The 21174-nt window shown below is 36.9% G+C and overlaps 1 protein-coding gene across 1 annotated transcript in view; it reads left to right on the forward strand.

Moving 5' to 3' along the window:
- The window catches only part of LOC114343637 (KICSTOR complex protein SZT2), a 997370-nt gene that overhangs the window by 634652 nt on the left and 341544 nt on the right, over positions 1–21174 (forward strand). Inside the window, exon 10 of the mRNA XM_050663023.1 lies at positions 3129–3423. Coding sequence (XP_050518980.1) covers positions 3129–3423 — 295 coding nt within the window. The remainder of the gene's footprint in view (positions 1–3128; positions 3424–21174) is intronic.

Here is a 21174-nt window from a genome sequence, read left to right on the forward strand (position 1 = left end):
TAATAGCCAGAAACGTTTGTTTAACATAATTTAGAAGTTTATACAGTACCTATACTTCCTGCCAAGTATGAAAAGGATACGTCGAATAGTTTTAAAATTCTGGGCAAAAGTAGTTTTTAAATTTTTACATAAAACACCCAAGGGCGCCCATATAAAAATTTTTAGGGGGGGGCCAAACGTGAAGATGTTGCACATTACATTTTGTATATTTCGGATGACAATATATACAGTAGACTCTCTCTATAACGAACACGGATATAACGAGGTTTCGCTTATAACGAGGTACATTAGGTGTCCCATGAAATCCCTATTGAACTATAACGCTCTATAACGAGGCATATTTGGTTATAACGAGGAAAATTTAAATCGAAGCATACTTGTCTTTACCTGTTTTTAGCGTTGTAATGGTCATAAATAAATAAATGCCTTAACTACCTGTACATAGAAATGCCCAACGTCTGTCTTATTATCGAGACCAGTGCTATAATAAACTCGGCCACCTGTAATAAACATCTGCCTGTTTATCGACCGATATTGAATACTATAGGAAATTTACAATCTATGGCGGCGAAGTCTCATTGTTCACTGTTCAGGTTGACCATCGACACATAATAAACTACGTAAGAGGCATCAAAAAATTTCATTATTATTATTGTTTGATATAACGAGATCCGCTTATAACGAGATAATTAATTCACTATTTCAGTTCTCGTTATAGAGGGAGTCTACTGTAGTTTAAACCACCTAAAAAACCTAGTTTGAACCCTGTTGTGAGGAATTATTCATACATTTAAACACTAGACCAAGTTTTTAAATGGAAATGTCATGGGTACCACAAAAGTTTGGCCTCTCTTTAAAACCCGTTTGAAAAGAATACAATGCTTGCAAAGCCTTCCTTTCAACTTTGGCGAGCAGACTAACCATGAGTATGTGTCGAACCAAGTTTTTACTTTAAAATCTTAAAAAGGAGCCCCCTTTATTTTTGCAGATATAGAATCCTTATGAAAAATAAGGCACACATATTCCAAACATTTTTAGAATTGTTGATAGATGGCGCAAATAAATCGCATTTTCCGAATATAGCGCCATCCGTCAAGTCAACAATTCTTAAAAAGTTCGAATAAATGTTACTTATTTTTTGAGGAGGAAACTCAATATGCAAGAAAAAACGGGGGTTCCTATTTAAGATTTTAAAGTTAACTTTCACCCCACCTTCGGAGTGTGGAATGAAAAATCCTGTTTGGTGTCATTCTATAGATTTTTGAAAAATATTAAACACGTGTTTTTTAATTTTTATTTGGAAGTATATTTCTCGAGATATTAGACCGTTTCTATAATTTTGCTGTGGTATCACGATATACCGTTTTTTCCGATTATAGCGCTATCTATCCACAATTCGCAAAATGGCTCGAATAAAATTTGCTTATTTTTACAAGGAAAATCCAAATCTGCAACAAAAATTAGGGGTTCCATTTAAGATTTTAAAGTTACCCCCCGCTCCACACCCAGGGGTTGAAGTGGTGGACTTGTTTAGTGTCATCGCATAGATTTTTGAAAATTATTCAACATGTATTTTTCAGTTTTTCGATCCGATGTTCATTTCGCGAATTATTCGGCCTTTCCGCTACTTTTGGGACACCCTGTATATAAAGGCCGCGTCTCACCATCAAATAATTTGATCAAACAGTTTGAGCAAACTTGACGTACTTGAGGAAGTACGTCAAAGTGACGTCACAATTGCAGTTTTTTGAAATTCTAAAAATCTGTGCTCTCACTATCAGTCTAGTTTGATCAAATTTTTTGTATTGAGTTGTCTAACTTGTTTGTACCTTATTTAAAATTAAAAGTTTTCATTATTATCCACAATGAACACTCAGGATGTGACGTCACTAACTGTCACTTTCAGTTTGCTCAAACCAGTTTGATCAAATTATTTGATGGTGGGACGCGGTCTTAACACTCATTCATCATGAAAGATCGCCTGTTTTTCATTTAAATAAAATTGTTCTGTTCATCATAATGAACACTTTAAAAATAATCTACTTACTAAAAAAATACTTTTGCAAACTAAAATTTGACTATGCTCAATAAATTTTAAAAATTATTTTTCAGTATGAATTTTTTCAAAATATAAAATATAATTACTATTTTATACCAGTTGTTAAAGACAAATGGCTCATTAATGATTATCGATCAGAGATCGGATGTCTTGCTGATATGGTTTTTTTGCAGTATTATAAATGATTCATTTAATTTGTAATTTTGGGTGTCAATTACAGTGTATATGTTTCCCACGCCTCTAATCTCTTTCAATGTTTTCGTTAGTAGCATACCGTGATTGTGGGAAATGTGTATTATGCACATTCCATACAGACCACTGTCGCAGACACAAAGATTTTCTGTTAAACTATTAATAACTACCCAATATGTGAATTTTTTTATTAATAAATATGTTGTTTCCAATTTATCTCTCAAAATTATCCAATATTGTTTTGACAAAAATATGTTTATGTAATATAAATTTAATTTTTTTCTTTCCCGAAAAGCTAGGGGGGGGCCACGGCCCCCCCCTGCCCGTGTGTATGGGCGCCTATGAAAACACCCTGTAACTCAGTAACGAAACACATTTTATTTAAGTGTTTTAGGTTAAATCTTCATATTTTATGCTAAAGTTTCTCCAGTTACTATATGGACAATTATTAATGAAACACCCTATATATATATATATATATATATATATATATATATATAATAATGACTTGTATTTCATCTTCAATAACTTTGAAATCCTAAAATGTTAAATGGTGAACCCACAAGATGGTTCCTCCACATGTAAATGTTCTACACAATTTTACTGTTTTAATTATAACAAAATGTTGAAAATCGAAACACCAATAACGATGAATGTTTGTGTAACAATATGTGTCATGTAAACTAGTTTATTCTTCCTCCTTCCTGTTCTGGCCAGTTCTTGATGTTTGTGTTCCTGTACTTAAGCTGATGATGGCCGTGTTGAGCCGAAACGCGTCCTATTTTGACCTTTTTAATAAAAAACTTTGTGGTGCTTTTACAAGTTTTTTGTACTTAATTATCTAATTTTTATAACAATGGTTTTACCGGTATTTCAGATACTCTCACCATCAAAGATTTGGTCACGGAAGGAAGACAGCTATTTGAGTACCTACTACATAATGTGAACCAATATGATTTCAAAGTGGTTGAAATGGAATCGCATGAAAATGAACCTGAATATATATTGGTACAAGTAACAAGTGCTCCTCAAGTATCATACAAGGATTCCCAAGACCAACAACACACTGACGATTTTGACATAACTTTGATAGTCTACAATCTGTGTGCTCCTTTTAGTCCCAAGGACAATATATTACATTTAAAGTATTACCTACTTCTAACATCTAAAAGGTAAGTTTATTTTTATGTAGAGAATATGTTATGTTATTTTATGTTATCTGCAGATTTTATAACAAAAAATATTAAAATTTCACTTAATAACTACTGTATAAAGATGTAGGGTTGATTTCCCTTGTGATGGGGTTGACTAATCTCGAACACCACATTTCCCATAAAATACTTTATTGTTTTTTTACTTACATGTATTAATGTAACCCAGTTGACGGTGAAATGTACGTATTCTGTTCGAAGTGGCACTCTCTAAAGTAATCCAAAATTATACTGCCTCAAATATCGCTGTGTATCAATATTTATTGATTACGTACCTATGTGTTTAATACTTTACTTTCGTATACAGTAGGAAAAATGAAAGAATACCCATGAACGAACATATAAAACACGCTGTATTTTCCTGTCACCGTGTCACACAAAAAATTGGCCAGCGCAAGTACATGTAATAATTATTATTACATGTACTTGCACGGGACAATTTTCTTTGTGACACGGTGACAGGTAAATACAGCGTGTTTTATATGTTCGTTCATGGGTATTCTTTCATTTTTCCGACTGTATGTATGTCAAGTTTAATAAGTGAATAATATAATACAAAAATGCAAGCTTGTAAGTTTTGTTTACAAGACCTTCACTGTTTACTTACAACATTCGGCGTGCTTAATTGTTTACTAATATATATGTAAACATATTACTGTGGATTAATTTTATGATATTTGAAATTATCTGGAATATTGTTAATATATTGGATACCACCGTTCCTGAAGAAAAAAATTAATGTTCAATTTACTGTGCCTTTTCTCTCCCCCTTTCGAAAAAGAGGAAATTTTTTTCCATCACGAACTAAGTACTGTTTTTGTTAACATCCCATTTATGTACAATCTGTAATAATGATTACAATAAGTAAATTGTTTAAAAATTAAAAGAGACTTGCAGGAGGCTGTCCAGTGACAATATCCTATGAAATCATAATTTTAGTACTTAACAAAATTATTTGTGACTCTAATAAATAAAACACTCTAAATAAAACTCTAATAAATAAAATATTTTTCAAAATTTAAAACTTAAAATCTTGTTGGTAGATCGTTTGGAGTGTGGCGCTTTAGCCTTTTGTTTGCCTGGGGTCTCATTAGGTTCTTCGCTAGCCTGTTGGGGTGGTTTTGTAGTCATATGTCGTATTTTTGGGCGTAACTGGCAATTTCTTCTTTAACCTTCGGATGACCAAGCTGGGGAAATTTGGACCCCAGCGTATGTTTTTCTTTAATAAATTCAAAAGTATTTTCAATTTTTAACTCATTATTTTTTTATTTGACTTTAATATCATTCTAGATATCCTCATATTTTGAAATAAAAAAATTCCAAAAATGAATAACCATTTTCAATTTCGTTGCAAAACGAAAATACAGCCGAACCATATTCCAGTCCAATCAGAGAGTGCTGCAAGCACCTCTACCGGTTTCGAAACTTATTAGTCTCTCATCAGGAGGCACATATGCTGCTCTCCCCGATCCAACCAAAACAAACCCCAGCGTGCAGTCCCGAATTGCAACGAACGAAATGGCATAGATGCCCTAGCGGCAACTGCTAGCAAAAGACTAAGTTTTCACTCTAATGGCATATAGCATATCCCACCAGAATGAAAACAATGGGAACCTTCTCTGGTTACACCTCCGAGGCTTCTACAATTTGCAAGCCATACGGATGCTGAGACTAAGGAAGATGAGGGAATTCTACAATTTACAATTCACGTCCCATCTGCTCAGCGCGGTAAAGTTCCAACGAGACTGGTCCCCTTCATACTCCACACAGAGTAAATGTAAATAAAAAATGAATAACCATTTTCAATTTCGTTGCAAAACGAAAATACAGCCGAACCATATTCCAGTCCAATCAGAGAGTGCTGCAAGCACCTCTACCGGTTTCGAAACTTATTAGTCTCTCATCAGGAGGCACATATGCTGCTCTCCCCGATCCAACCAAAACAAACCCCAGCGTGCAGTCCCGAATTGCAACGAACGAAATGGCATAGATGCCCTAGCGGCAACTGCTAGCAAAAGACTAAGTTTTCACTCTAATGGCATATAGCATATCCCACCAGAATGAAAACAATGGGAACCTTCTCTGGTTACACCTCCGAGGCTTCTACAATTTGCAAGCCATACGGATGCTGAGACTAAGGAAGATGAGGGAATTCTACAATTTACAATTCACGTCCCATCTGCTCAGCGCGGTAAAGTTCCAACGAGACTGGTTCCCTTCATACTCCACACAGAGTAAATGTAAATCAAAAATGAATAACCATTTTCAATTTCGTTGCAAAACGAAAATACAGCCGAACCATATTCCAGTCCAATCAGAGAGTGCTGCAAGCACACAGTTCGAAACCGGTAGAGGTGCTTGCAGCACTCTCTGATTGGACTGGAATATGGTTCGGCTGTATTTTCGTTTTGCAACGAAATTGAAAATGGTTATTCATTTTTGATTTACATTTACTCTGTGTGGAGTATGAAGGGAACCAGTCTCGTTGGAACTTTACCGCGCTGAGCAGATGGGACGTGAATTGTAAATTGTTGAATTCCCTCATCTTCCTTAGTCTCAGCATCCGTATGGCTTGCAAATTGTAGAAGCCTCGGAGGTGTAACCAGAGAAGGTTCCCATTGTTTTCATTCTGGTGGGATATGCTATATGCCATTAGAGTGAAAACTTAGTCTTTTGCTAGCAGTTGCCGCTAGGGCATCTATGCCATTTCGTTCGTTGCAATTCGGGACTGCACGCTGGAGTTTGTTTTGGTTGGATCGGGGAGAGCAGCATATGTGCCTCCTGATGAGAGACTAATAAGTTTCGAAACCGGTAGAGGTGCTTGCAGCACTCTCTGATTGGACTGGAATATGGTTCGGCTGTATTTTCGTTTTGCAACGAAATTGAAAATGGTTATTCATTTTTGATTTACATTTACTCTGTGTGGAGTATGAAGGGAACCAGTCTCGTTGGAACTTTACCGCGCTGAGCAGATGGGACGTGAATTGTAAATTGTAGAATTCCCTCATCTTCCTTAGTCTCAGCATCCGTATGGCTTGCAAATTGTAGAAGCCTCGGAGGTGTAACCAGAGAAGGTTCCCATTGTTTTCATTCTGGTGGGATATGCTATATGCCATTAGAGTGAAAACTTAGTCTTTTGCTAGCAGTTGCCGCTAGGGCATCTATGCCATTTCGTTCGTTGCAATTCGGGACTGCACGCTGGGGTTTGTTTTGGTTGGATCGGGGAGAGCAGCATATGTGCCTCCTGATGAGAGACTAATAAGTTTCGAAACCGGTAGAGGTGCTTGCAGCACTCTCTGATTGGACTGGAATATGCTTCGGCTGTATTTTCGTTTTGCAACGAAATTGAAAATGGTTATTCATTTTTGATTTACATTTACTCTGTGTGGAGTATGAAGGGAACCAGTCTCGTTGGAACTTTACCGCGCTGAGCAGATGGGACGTGAATTGTAAAGTGTAGAATTCCCTCATCTTCCTTAGTCTCAGCATCCGTATGGCTTGCAAATTGTAGAAGCCTCGGAGGTGTAACCAGAGAAGGTTCCCATTTTTTTTCATTCTGGTGGGATATGCTATATGCCATTAGAGTGAAAACTTAGTCTCTTGCTAGCAGTTGCCGCTAGGGCATCTATGCCATTTCGTTCGTTGCAATTCGGGACTGCACGCTGGGGTTTGTTTTGGTTGGATCGGGGAGAGCAGCATATGTGCCTCCTGATGAGAGACTAATAAGTTTCGAAACCGGTAGAGGTGCTTGCAGCACTCTCTGATTGGACTGGAATATGGTTCGGCTGTATTTTCGTTTTGCAACGAAATTGAAAATGGTTATTCATTTTTGATTTACATTTACTCTGTGTGGAGTATGAAGGGAACCAGTCTCGTTGGAACTTTACCGCGCTGAGCAGATGGGACGTGAATTGTAAATTGTAGAATTCCCTCATCTTCCTTAGTCTCAGCATCCGTATGGCTTGCAAATTGTAGAAGCCTCGGAGGTGTAACCAGAGAAGGTTCCCATTGTTTTCATTCTGGTGGGATATGCTATATGCCATTAGAGTGAAAACTTAGTATTTTGCTAGCAGTTGCCGCTAGGGCATCTATGCCATTTCGTTCGTTGCAATTCGGGACTGCACGCTGGGGTTTGTTTTGGTTGGATCGGGGAGAGCAGCATATGTGCCTCCTGATGAGAGACTAATAAGTTTCGAAACCGGTAGAGGTGCTTGCAGCACTCTCTGATTGGACTGGAATATGGTTCGGCTGTATTTTCGTTTTGCAACGAAATTGAAAATGGTTATTCATTTTTGATTTACATTTACTCTGTGTGGAGTATGAAGGGAACCAGTCTCGTTGGAACTTTACCGCGCTGAGCAGATGGGACGTGAATTGTAAATTGTAGAATTCCCTCATCTTCCTTAGTCTCAGCATCCGTATGGCTTGCAAATTGTAGAAGCCTCGGAGGTGTAACCAGAGAAGGTTCCCATTGTTTTCATTCTGGTGGGATATGCTATATGCCATTAGAGTGAAAACTTAGTATTTTGCTAGCAGTTGCCGCTAGGGCATCTATGCCATTTCGTTCGTTGCAATTCGGGACTGCACGCTGGGGTTTGTTTTGGTTGGATCGGGGAGAGCAGCATATGTGCCTCCTGATGAGAGACTAATAAGTTTCGAAACCGGTAGAGGTGCTTGCAGCACTCTCTGATTGGACTGGAATATGGTTCGGCTGTATTTTCGTTTTGCAACGAAATTGAAAATGGTTATTCATTTTTGATTTACATTTACTCTGTGTGGAGTATGAAGGGAACCAGTCTCGTTGGAACTTTACCGCGCTGAGCAGATGGGACGTGAATTGTAAATTGTAGAATTCCCTCATCTTCCTTAGTCTCAGCATCCGTATGGCTTGCAAATTGTAGAAGCCTCGGAGGTGTAACCAGAGAAGGTTCCCATTGTTTTCATTCTGGTGGGATATGCTATATGCCATTAGAGTGAAAACTTAGTCTTTTAAAAAAATTCCCTATATTTTACGAATAAAAAATATATTCTGAAGTTGATATTTAGTAAAATACCGTCTATTATGTGTAATTCCAAGTAGTTTTACGCTAATGACGTCGACTTTGCAAAGTAACAAGACACTTACTCAACATACACACTACGTCATGACACTAATACTCATGTTGTGATTGGCTGAATGACATAAAGTCCATGCCATAAAAAAAACTTCATTTTTTTGTTGGTGGTCACCTTATAAGAATGGATTACCAGCGCAATCTTTGTATTTTTTGCATAATTTGCTATAGAGGGTTCTCTGTAATATTGGTATAGCTCGTAGTTGAACCTTATTCTCCACATACCATTGTCACAAATGGATCCCAGTATCCTCCTTAATATCTTTCTTTCAAAAGTATTAATAAGGTTCATTGTCTTTTCTGTCATGATCCACGTTTCTACACCATATGTTGCTATTGGCCGTATGAGGGTTTTATATATTTTAAACTTAACTTCCCTATGGATGTCTTTGGATCCAAACACCTGCGACAAAGAGAAGTATGCTTTGTTAGCAAGCATTATCCGTTCCTGTACACCCAAGTATGTGAGCTGTTCTACTATTTCTATATTAGCGTCGTGTATTGTTAAATTCTGGAAATTTCGTTGGTTCCTTGCTTTTATTAGGGATTTAGTTTTATCTATGTTGACGGCCAGCCCTATTTCTTTCGCATTTTCTTCAAGCTCCACATATAGTTCTGTGACGGCTCTTGCGGTTCTTCCCATCAAGTTTACATCATCTGCGTACACCGCAATCTGCTTAGACTTATTAAACAATACATTTTTTGGGGTTATGGACATTTTTCTGATGACATATTCCATACATATGTATATTAAACAGAGTCGGTGGCAGCCCATCTCCCTGTTTTAGCCCTTTAGTTATCTGGAAGGGATCTGTCAATTCATTTTGAACTCGTACTTGCGCTTTTATGTGTGACTCATGGTGGCTTGAATTAACTTACCCATTTCCTTGGTATACCAAATTCTTGAATAATTGAATATATTTTATCTCTATATATGTTATCATAGGCTTGTCGAAAATCTACAAAGATTTGGAAGATCTATGTCGTGCTCCCAGGCTTTAGCTAATATTTGTTTCACGTTGAACAGCTGGTCAATAGTAGACCGTCCCGGTTTGAATCCGGCCTGGTATTCTCCTATGATTTGTTGTGTGAAGTGGCTTAATCTTCGGTTTATAATCCACGTAAACACCTTATAACTCACACAGAGTAAGGATATGCCTCTATAATTATTATAGCTCAGTTTGTCTCCCTTCTTGTGGACTGGACATATAATTGCTCTTTTCCAGTCTCCTGGAATTTCTTTCTGTGTTCCATACGTCTCTTATGAGTTTATGGAATCTATCTATCAGTGTGTGTCCTCCAATTTTGAGAATTTCAGCTGGTATGTTATCAATCCCTGGGGCTTTATTATTTTTCAGTGCTTTAATAGCATCTAATATCTCTTGTCTTGTGGGTGGGTTTGTCAGTTCATTATTTTGGTTCTGATGTACTATCTCGATATAAGGTACTATATGGGCTTGTTTGTTTGTGCTTGCTCTGTAAGCAGACCCTCGAAATAGTTTTTCCAACCTACTTTTATTGCTGCGTCGTCACTGCTAATTTGTCCTTCGCTATTTCTAAAAAGATTAGTGTTATGATGGTCAATAATTTATAATTAATCCATTATATTAAGAAAGGATGTTAATTAACTAAAACGACGTTCAACCTTTATGATGGTTCTTTATTGAATGCCTTGACAAGCGACAAGCTCTTCCCAGCCCCTGATGCCTATGCAACCCACTATACTCTAAGGTGCAAAGTGGTGTGCATAGTCAACTCACAACATCTCCCCTCTTAAGATCTAAATACAAAAATATAATTGCTTATTGTTTAATGATTAATTACTATATAAATGTAATATATTTATGTTTATACTTTCTAACTTGATCAAACTTATTGTTATTATTGACAATAATATTTCAAATATTGTGGTTTTTTAACCATCCTACCACTTCTCGTTACATATTGATCACCTCCAATATTATGTTCTCTTTCCTCAACCAAATCTGGTTCTACCTGATCATTTTTTAACTCAGATTTGTCGAATGCTTCCTCATCAATGGTTAGCTGTTCTTGATTTTGAACAGTTGGAGGGCCCCCTTTAGATAAGGAGTCCTCCAGCAATTCATCAAAGAGTGAATCTGATATAAAATTATTTTTTGTAAATTTGCGTAAATACTTTCGGTTTCTACTGTAACATTTACCATTCCTATCAATCCTAACTACATATGATCTTGGTCTCTTTTTGTCAATATCGAGTATTACCCCAGGTTCCCAGTTCCTTGAGTTTAATTGCACCATAACCTTATCATTAGGTGATAGCAACGGTAAATGCTTAGCCGTCTTATTGAAATATTTTTCACTTTTCATCTGATTCCTTTTGAAGGCATGTTCTACATTCTCTACATCAAATTTTGGCTGCAGCTGTGAATCACTTACAGGGACAAAACCTTTTAACTTACGGCCAAATAACAGCTCTGCAGGAGATGGTATACAATGACTGATAGGTGTATTACGAATTTCTAATAAAGCAACATACATATCTTTTTGATCAAACAAAATCTTTTTAAACATCTTTTTGTAGGTTTGCACATATCTTTCAATAAACCCATTTGATTGTGGGTATCTAGGTGAACTAGTTTTGTGAATAATTTCCCATTCCTTAAAAAACTTTTGAATGTACCCATTGGTGAACTGAGGACCACCATCCGAAAAGATAACATCTGGCCTGCCATGTCTTGCAAAAATTGCTTTAAGATTATGAATAACCATTTCATTGGTGGTGTTATTATTCAAACAACTTACTTCTGGGTACTTTGAAAAACTATCGACAAGTAACAAATACTGTTTGTTATCAAAATAAAAAAAATCAACAGCAACTATTTCCCATGGTCTTTTGGCAATTTCTTTGGGTATCAGCATTTCTTTCGTATTGGAGTTTTGATATCTGAAGTTAAACAAGCTGGACAATTCTTTATTAGATCTGTTATTTCTTTATTAATAAATGGCCAAAATACATGGTCTCTTGCTCTTAAAATAGTTTTTTCAATTCCTAAATGGTTGCAATGTAACCTGTCCAACATCTCCCTACGCATACTTTTGGGAATTATAATTTGTTCTCCTCTAAACAGTACCCCTTTCATTTCTGATATTTGGTCTCTACAATTCCAATATGGTTTTATCATTTCATGAAGTTTATGCTTTTCTAATGGCCATCCTGATTTAACCACTTTTGACAAATCTCTTAATTCCAAATCCTGTTCTGATTCAATACATACTTTTTCAAATTCATTTGGACTTATGTCATAGTAATCGATTAAATCTACTTATGAATGCATGTCTTGCTCTACAATTTCAAAATTAGTATCATCACCACCTGAGCGAGATAAGGCATCAGCCAGGTATAACTGTGATCCTGGCTTATATTTGACAGTAAAATCATAATTTTGTAAATTAATCCTTAATCTTTGTAATCTGAGAGGGCATTGATTGAGTGGCTTTTTAAATATGGCCTCCAAAGGTAGATGATCATTCTCCACAATAAACTCTTTACCATACAAATATTGATGAAAACGCTGACACCCAAAAAAAATTGCCAAACATTCCTTTTCAATCTGTGCATAATTTTGTTGAGTTGGTGTGAGAGATTTTGATGCATATGCTACTGGACCTCCATTTTGTAAAAGGACTGCTCCTAAAGCGTCCTTTGAACTGTCCACTGACAATACAATTGGTTTATTTCTGTTATAGTACTGTAACACTGGAGTATGTACTAATAATTCTTTTAATGTTTCAAAATCCTGTTGATGAACTTCCAGCCAATCAAAATGAACATTCTTTTTCATCAACTTTCTAAGATTACCTGTTAAACTTGACAGATTTGGAATAAATTTTCCTACGTAAGTTAGCATTCCCAGAAAACGACTAAGCTCTTTGACATTTTTTGGTGTAGGCATTTGCTTAATCGCTTCAACTTTATTATCATCAATTGCTATACCATGTTTAGACAACACATGACCAACATACTTTACTTCAGTTACATGAAACTTACATTTATTTTTATTAAACTTTACCCCTCTTTCCTTTGCTCTTGTTAAAACTTGTCTTAAAATTTTGTCATGTTCTTGCCTAGACCTGGCATAGACTATAATATCATCAATATAAATTTTAATTCCATCTATGTCCTCAAATATCTCACTAAACGTTCTATAAAATACCTCTGGGGCCACTTTTACCCCATAAGGAAGTCTTAAAAATCTGTATCTTCCATAAGGTGTTCCAAAAGTCGTTAAAAATGAAGCATTTTCTGTTAAAACTATAGACCAGAACCCTTTATTCACATCTAAAATTGAAAAACATTCAGACCCCGCCAGATCACTTGTTATCTCCTCAAATGTTGGTAACTCAAACTGGGCCCTCATTAAAGCATTATTTAAATTTTGTGGATCTAAACAAATTCTAATTCCATTAGCTTTTTTCACCAAAACTATAGGATTCACAAACTCTGTTGGGTCAGTAACTTTTACAATAATATTCTGATTGATCATTTTATCTAACTCACTCTTAAGTTGCTCCATTAGTCATGCTTTCTGCAAGGTACTATAGATGGTGTATAATTATCCCTTAACTTAAATTCACAAGGAACATCATTTATTTTCCCAATCCCTGTAAATAACTCACGAAGCAATCCAACTTTGACTTAAATACCCGATGGAGAGAAGATTGGGAAAGTAGGACAGATCCGCATTACCATAGTCTACCGGACATCATAGGGAAACCTGGCGAATTTGAACGTCCCCGTAAGATTTGGGCAGCCATTAATCGAATTCGAACAAACTGTGGAAGATGCGCCGACTCCCTCCACAGATGGGGTAAACTCCCCTCGCCTTCTTGTGACTGCGGCGCTGCAAGACAGACGATCAGTCACATTGTTCAGGACTGCCCACTCAGAGCATACACAGGCGACCCTATAGACTTTGTAATGGCAACCGAAGGGTCAATCGAATATATAAAAAAATTGGACATCTGTTTGTGATGCATTGTATAATGCATAAATCTAAATATATTCTGTGATATACTTAAGCCATACGCTAAATAAAAATAAACTCACCGTACACATCAAAAATCCCTGCAGTAGTGATTTCATTTATGTTACACCTCTGAATTAATTTTAAAACTTGAATACTCTTAATACCTAATATTGGAGCTGATCTATTATTGGTTTTTACAATTACAAAATTCAGAACATAGGTTTTATTGTTATTTTCAACTTCTAGATCACAAGAGCCCAACACAACTAACTTTTGACCACCATAATTACTAATATCAATAGTTACCTTTTTTAGATCAACATGTAGGTATGTTTAATAAATTAAAAATATGTTCGGGAATTACATTTACCTGAGCCCCTGTATCTAATTTAAATTTCACCATTTTATTACATCCTGTTAGTTTTAACACTTCAAACCAGTTTTCACACAACATATTGATTTCTACAGCCCCCAATACAAATTCATTATCTTTCCCTTGCCTACTACTACAAGCTTCATTAGACATTTCATTACTGTTATATTCTATAGCATTAACATTATTTTTATAAAAACAAAATTTATTAAAATGGTTATACTTATAGCAATTTTTACATTGTTTTCCCATTGTAGGACAGGCATTAAAAACATGTGATCTTCCACATCTGCCACATTTTGCTGTCGAACCTCTTGCTACGTTCTGGTTTCCTCTCTGATAATTTGTGTTTTGTTGACTATTAAGTTGTTGTTTATCTTGACTTCTGTTTAAGTTTCTTTTTCTCACATCACTTACCTCTAAAGTGTTTGTTTTGTCCATTAACTGGCGGACATATTCCTCTGTTTGTTCCGCTGCTTTACATATTTCAATTGTTTTTGCTACTGATAGATTGGTTTCTCGAAGTAACCTGTCTTTTGTTTTCTTGTCTCTAATTCCTATGACTATTCTATCTTTAATTAGTCTGTCTTTTAATGCACCGAAATCACAACCTGAAGCTAGTCTTCTTGAATCACCTAAAAAAGAATCAAAACTCTCACCTGGTTCCTGCTCTCTTCGATTGAATTTATGCGACTCTACTGATAAATTACTCTGTGGAACAAATTCTTTCTCAAATTTTTTAATCAACACCTCATAATTCTGTTTTTCTGCTTCTGTTAAATTCAAGCTCAATTCAAAATGGTCCAAGACATCTTCTCCAATGCAATGGAGAAAAACTGCTGCCTGAATCTGCTGAGATTTTTCTTTACAGCCGGTTGCTATACTATACAGTTCAAATGAATTTTTAAATTTCTTCCAGTTTACTGCCATATCTCCACTTACAGACATGGCCTTGGGTTGTTTTAGCATCTCAATTTTGATTTCCTTTTACTAGGATTTTATAAAAATTATTTATTTTGTACCTCTACCTGGGTTTGTAGGTTCAATTCTTTAAATTATAACTGCGCCATGTTATGATGGTCAATAGTTTATAATTAATCCATTATATTAGGAAAGGATGTTAATTAACTAAAACGACGTTCAACCTTTTGATGGTTCTTTATTGAATGCCTTGACAAGCGACAAGCTCTTCCCAGCCCCTGATGCCTATGCAACCCACTATACTCTAAGGTGCAAAGTGGTGTGCATAGTCAACTCACAACAATTAGTGCGTGGTTTATATCCCTCTCTGAGTTGTTTCAGGAATTTATAAGCTCCTCTAGTGTCACTCTGATTGAAATCGTCCTCCATTCTTAGTATTTGGTCGTTTTCGTATCTCCTCTTCTTTCTGCTGCATATTTTGTCTGCCTTTCTTCGTTGCTCTTCAAATTTTTCACATCTTTCTCGTGTTCTTCTTTGAGCGTACTTGATGTCCTCACATTTTTCTCATATTCTTCGCTAAAAAATTCTATTTTTTCCTTCTTCTTGTATGGTACTTCATAAATACATATTTCTTTATTTTACTTTATACTCTAGTACTTTCTTCACAGTGTACTATTAAATATAATTCTTCTTCATATTCATATTTCTTCATTATATCATTTATATCATATTCATATTTCATATATCTCTTCGCTCACATATCATTTATCACAATTACTTCATTTATACAGTGATGAGCGCGTTAATAACCGGCAAAATAACGGAAAAGATGGAAAACATAATAAATTGTGGAAAAAAAAGAGATTAAACTAGTAAAGGTGGAAATTATCGATATAAACGTATAATTTAACATTCCATTACATAGTTTCCCACCTTTAGACGTCTGTGACAGGAGTAGGGGAGAGTTGGACAAAACCGGGTACCACTCCAAAAACCGTCTGTATCTTTTGCTATGTGAGAGTAGCAAATGTTTGCTGCAGATTGAAATATTCTCAAATGACTTGAGTTTGATATGCCAATGTCAATTTTTAAAAATATTCTTAGATTTTTTATTTTTTTTTTATTTTTATGAAAATATTGCAAAATACCCGGTTTTGTCCAACCGGTATGATAAAACCGGGTAGTAACTTAATTAACATGTAAAAAGACTAATGGGCAGAAAATAAAATATTTATTAAAAGTTTGTGAACAAAAATCGAAAATCTATTAACAGAAGTCACAAATAAAAACTTCATCTACATCATCATAGGCACTACAGGCGTCATAAGCCCATTTGGTGCAAAGACACACATTTTATCCAGCCTTTCTTCGCATTATAATTTTGAAAATAGTTAATTGTAATATAGACACGCATCGTCATTATTATCTTCTTCCTCCAAACTCTCCAAAATTTTGTTTTTGGTGCAGCCCTTTTTACCACGTTTTTTTCTTTTTTTTGTCCAGTTCATTTAGTTTTAATTTTTTTACGACTGGAGATTTTTTTTAATTTTTCCTACTAGCTTTCTTACTAGCTTCTTCAACAGAAGAAGCCACATGTTGTAGTTAACTAAAAGCAAAAAACCACTGCAGAAACTGGAAGTAACAACAGGTCTGATAAAATCAGGTACCCGGTTTTGTCGATTTTCGGACTACCCGTTTTGTCAAACTCGTAAAAAAGACATTAAATGTTATTTAAATTTTTAAATTATGAAATAATATTCAAAATTTTTGGCCAAATTAAAGGTAATATACTAGGTCACGTGTATTAAATTTTGAAATGGCCATTAGTTATTCATTAGAGGAGAAAACAGCCATAAACTTACCTTAAAAATCGAGTTTCCTGCATCAAAAAACAGGTGAGGTCTTACTGCTCCGGCACAGATTACTCAAATGAGGTAGAAATGAATACACACGACTGTTGGTGGTAAAGGGACACTAATTTTAACATTGTCTAATAGATAGCAGCAGACAGTTAGAAGAATTATGGGGTACCCGGTTTTATCAACCTACCCGGTTTTGTCTAACTCTCCCCTATCTTATAAAATTCTCCTATCACAGTGACAGTTGTCATACTCATCCGATATGTCTAAAGGTGGGAAACTATGTAATGCAATGTTATGTTAATTTATACGTTTATATCGACAATTTCCACCTCTTATAGTTTCATCTCTTTTTATATCAAAATGTATTATGTTTTCCATCTTTTGCGTTATTTTGCCGGTTATTAGTGCGCTCATCACTGTATATCATTTATCATAACTTCTTCTAACCCCATATCTACTTGGTGGGTAGTTTTCCGCAACTTTTTAATCCTTGAACCTTGCTTTTGATCCATATATACATCCTTAGCGTGACATGGTTTACTTCAAAAAGACAAAAATGGGTAGGTTGTGCGTCTCTATCTTCTTCTATATCTCGCATCCCTATTAGGGACTAGTTTTACTTTAAACCACGAAGTGGGTATGTTACAAGCTTCCAAGCTTCTATAAATCATTTTAGTACTTTTTTACATGACAAGAGTGGGGATTTTATTATTATGCTTTCTAATATATTAAAAAAATTCGTTTATCTCATTAATTCATCATCATAAAACATTCAATGCTAATTTTTATACTAAAATTAATTTATACAATATTTAAAAAAAATCGAAATCGGTTACCCTATTATCGGTATTTAAAAAAAAAACTTCAGCATTCCATAATGAAAAAACTCGAAAAGAAAGTATTAATAAAAATAGACTATATTTTGTTCCCTACAAAAAAATCAAATTCACGAAAAAGCTGAGCTACCATCGCTGAATACTTTTTTTTTTTTTTTCCCTGGAAGCCGTCTGTTGTGAACCGGTTGTACTGCAGCCACTTGGCTTATTGTACATCTTCCATTGTTTATGAAACCCATTCCAGAATTCTGGAACCCTGTACCAGCTTGTACAGGTCTAGTGGGTGGGTGCCATATAATTTTGGAGTCATTTCGATGTCTCCGAAAAGTGTTTGCCGCCTCCGATCCAATGCCTCACAGTCATGCAAAATATGGTTGACTGTTTCAGGTTCTCTGTTACAGAGTCTGCAGCTCAAGTCTCCATGAAACAGCCCCATTGTATGCAGGTGACCCTTAACTGGCGCATGTCCAGTGAGGAAACCTGTTATGACTCTGAGCTGATTCCTGCTTGTTTTCAGCAGTAACTCAGCTCTACTAGCACATGTCCGTCCGATATACATCTTGCCATGTGTTTGACCGGGTACACTCTCCCAGTGTGAGTTGTGTTGGCTTCGGATCCAGGCTTTTTTTCGTTCGCGGACGGTGCTTTTTGGCACTCCCACGGCCGGCTCTGGACCCAGGTATTTTGTAGCTGATGCTCTCTTGGCAAGTGCATCAGCTCTTTCATTGCCGTATATGCCCCGATGACCTGGAACCCATACCAGTATAACACTGTTATGTTGTGCCAGTCTATCAAGTTCTTGTCGACATTCCCACACCAGCCTAGAGTTCACCTTAGGGCTTATAAGAGCCCCAATGGCTGCTTGGCTATCTGTGCATATGTTAACCCGCTGCAGTTCGAATGCCCTCAGGTTGTTTTCTCTTGCACACTGCAAGATTGCAAAAATCTCTGTCTGAAATACGGAGGTACATTCTCCCAGTGGAATAGAAATGTTGAAATTTCCACCACTATAGAATATTCCTGCGCCCGAACCGTCTGCAGTTTTAGACCCGTCCGTATACCAGGTGCAACCCTGCAGTCTGGGTCGAGAGTTTCCTCTGTCCCATTCGTCTCGTGGGCAAATGTCCACTTGAAAAGGTACTTCAGGCATATATCTTGATGTCATATGCTCAGAAATCATCATCCATTCGGCATCATTAATTTCATTCGTTATTTTACTATGTCCTGATTTAACTGGTACGTTGCTCAGGTTTTCTCGCAGTCTATAATAGCCCATTCTCGCCTCACCTCTTATTGTTATATGTAAAGGAGGGAGATCCAGTAGTGCCTCCATAGCTGCCGTAGGTGTGCCCCTCATAGCCCCCGTGATCCCGAGACAAGCAAGTCTTTGCACCTTGCTTAATTTGATGATGGCACTTTTTTGCTGCACTTTTGGCCACCATACCACTGATGCATATGTAATTGTGGGTTTTACTACCATGTTATAAGTCCAATATACCATGTCTGGTCTCAAACCCCACATTTTTCCATGAGTACGTCTGGCTACCATTAACGTAGATACCGCTCTCTTCGTTATTCTTTCTATCTGCTGATTCCAAGTAAGTCTTGAGTCTAATATTATCCCGAGATACTTTACTTCACTCACCAGATTTAAATGTATACCATTTAGACTTAGAGGACCCAATTCCTCTGAATTCCTTCTTTTAGTAAATTTCATGATTTTGGACTTTAGAGGACTGATGTTAAGCCCTACATTTGAAGTCCATTCTGTAACTACTGTCAGAGCCTGTTGCATTCGATCTCTGACTGTACCATTAAATTTTCCGTGGGCTAAGATGACTAGGTCATCCGCATAGCCCAGGACGTGATGCCTATCGTTGTCGAGTCTAGCTATCAGGCCATCCATGACCAGATTCCACAATAGAGGAGATAAGACTCCCCCCTGTGGGCAGCCTCTGGCTACCTGAGCTGACACTGTATCCCCTAGCAACGTAGCATATATCACACGGCTTCTCAGCATGCAGTCTATCCATCTACAGCTTGTTTCGTCTATTCCTTTTAGACGGATCGCCCTTGTGATCGCTTCGTAAGAGGTGTTGTCAAATGCTCCCTCAATATCGAGAAATGCACCCAACATCACCTCTTGGTTTTCTAGAACGTACTCCACTCTCTGTACAAGATGGTGCAGTGCCGTTTCTGTGGAGACTCCCGCTCGATATGCATATTGTCCCCGATGTATCGGACTTTCAACCAATACACCATCCCTGATATGCCTATCGAGCAGTTTTTCTAAGGTCTTCAGTACGAATGACATCAGACTTAATGGCCGCAGAGACTTGGCCCTTTCCTGTCCGATTTTGCCAGGTTTGGGTATAAAAGCCACCCTTATCAGCCTCCATGCTTTTGGTATGTACCCCAGCCCTAAACTAGCCTGCAGTATCTTACACAATTTTTTGAAAAGAAGGTCGTTTCCCTTCTGTAGAAGTATTGGATAAATCCCGTCCGGACCCGGTGATTTATATGGCTCGAATGAGTTTATTGCCCATTTGATTTTGTCCTGGTTTATAACTTCTTTTGCCACATGCCAGTTTTCCCTAGAACCATAATTCATGATATCCAGTCCGGTTTGCCATGTGTCTAGTGGTATCAGTTTTGTCTCAGACTCAGGAAAGTGCACCCTGAAAAGCTCTTTCAGGGTGTCTTCACCATTCTGAGTGTATTCACCTGACTCTTTTTGGAGCGAGGGAATACTTATCTGAGGGTCCTTTGAGAGAACTTTATGGAGCCTTGCCATTTCTGAAGTCCCTTCTATCTCTTCACAATGCCTTCTCCACGATTCTCTTTTTGCCCTTCTCAGTTCCTTATTGTAGTCAGTCAGAGCTTTGCGATAATCGCCCCACTCGCCTGACCTTTTGGCGAAATTAAATTTTCGTCTAACTTCTGTCCTTTGATTTGCAAGATTATGATTCCACCAGGGAACTTTCCTGTTGGAATTCCTGACTATCTCCGGACAGTTGTCTTCGAACGCTGACGTGACAATCTCTTGAAATTGTTCGGCAGCCATGTCTAGGTCCAATGTATGCCTTATCTTCCCGTTAATCCTGCCTAAGCTATATTCTATGTCTGCTTGATATGCTTCCCAGTTTGTTTTACGAGGATTACGATAAGTTTCCTTGATAAGCTCATTGCCTGTCATTTCAAAACAAATGTGTCGATGGTCTGAAAAGGACACCTCATCTGACACATGCCAGTTTTTCACAGTTCTAGCCACGTTAGTCGTGGCAACTGTTATATCAATCACCTCCTTCCGTCGTGAAGTCACGAAGGTTGGTTTGTTTCCTACGTTTAATATGTCTAAATTATGTTGCATTATAAACTGTAGTACTGACTCACCTCTTGCATTGGTGTTTGTACTGCCCCAAGTCAGATGGTGCGCATTCGCATCACAGCCAATGATCAATTACAATCCATTTTTCCTGCAATCTCTCACTAGCTGCTCCAATTCCCTTGATGGTGGTTGTTCGGGATCATCATATGGGAGGTATGCTGATCCGAAAACTATCTGCTTCACCCCTCCTCCATCTATGATCTTCATCT

This window comes from Diabrotica virgifera, chromosome 10 (genome assembly GCF_917563875.1).
Source record: "Diabrotica virgifera virgifera chromosome 10, PGI_DIABVI_V3a".
Taxonomy (NCBI): Eukaryota; Metazoa; Arthropoda; class Insecta; order Coleoptera; family Chrysomelidae; genus Diabrotica; species Diabrotica virgifera.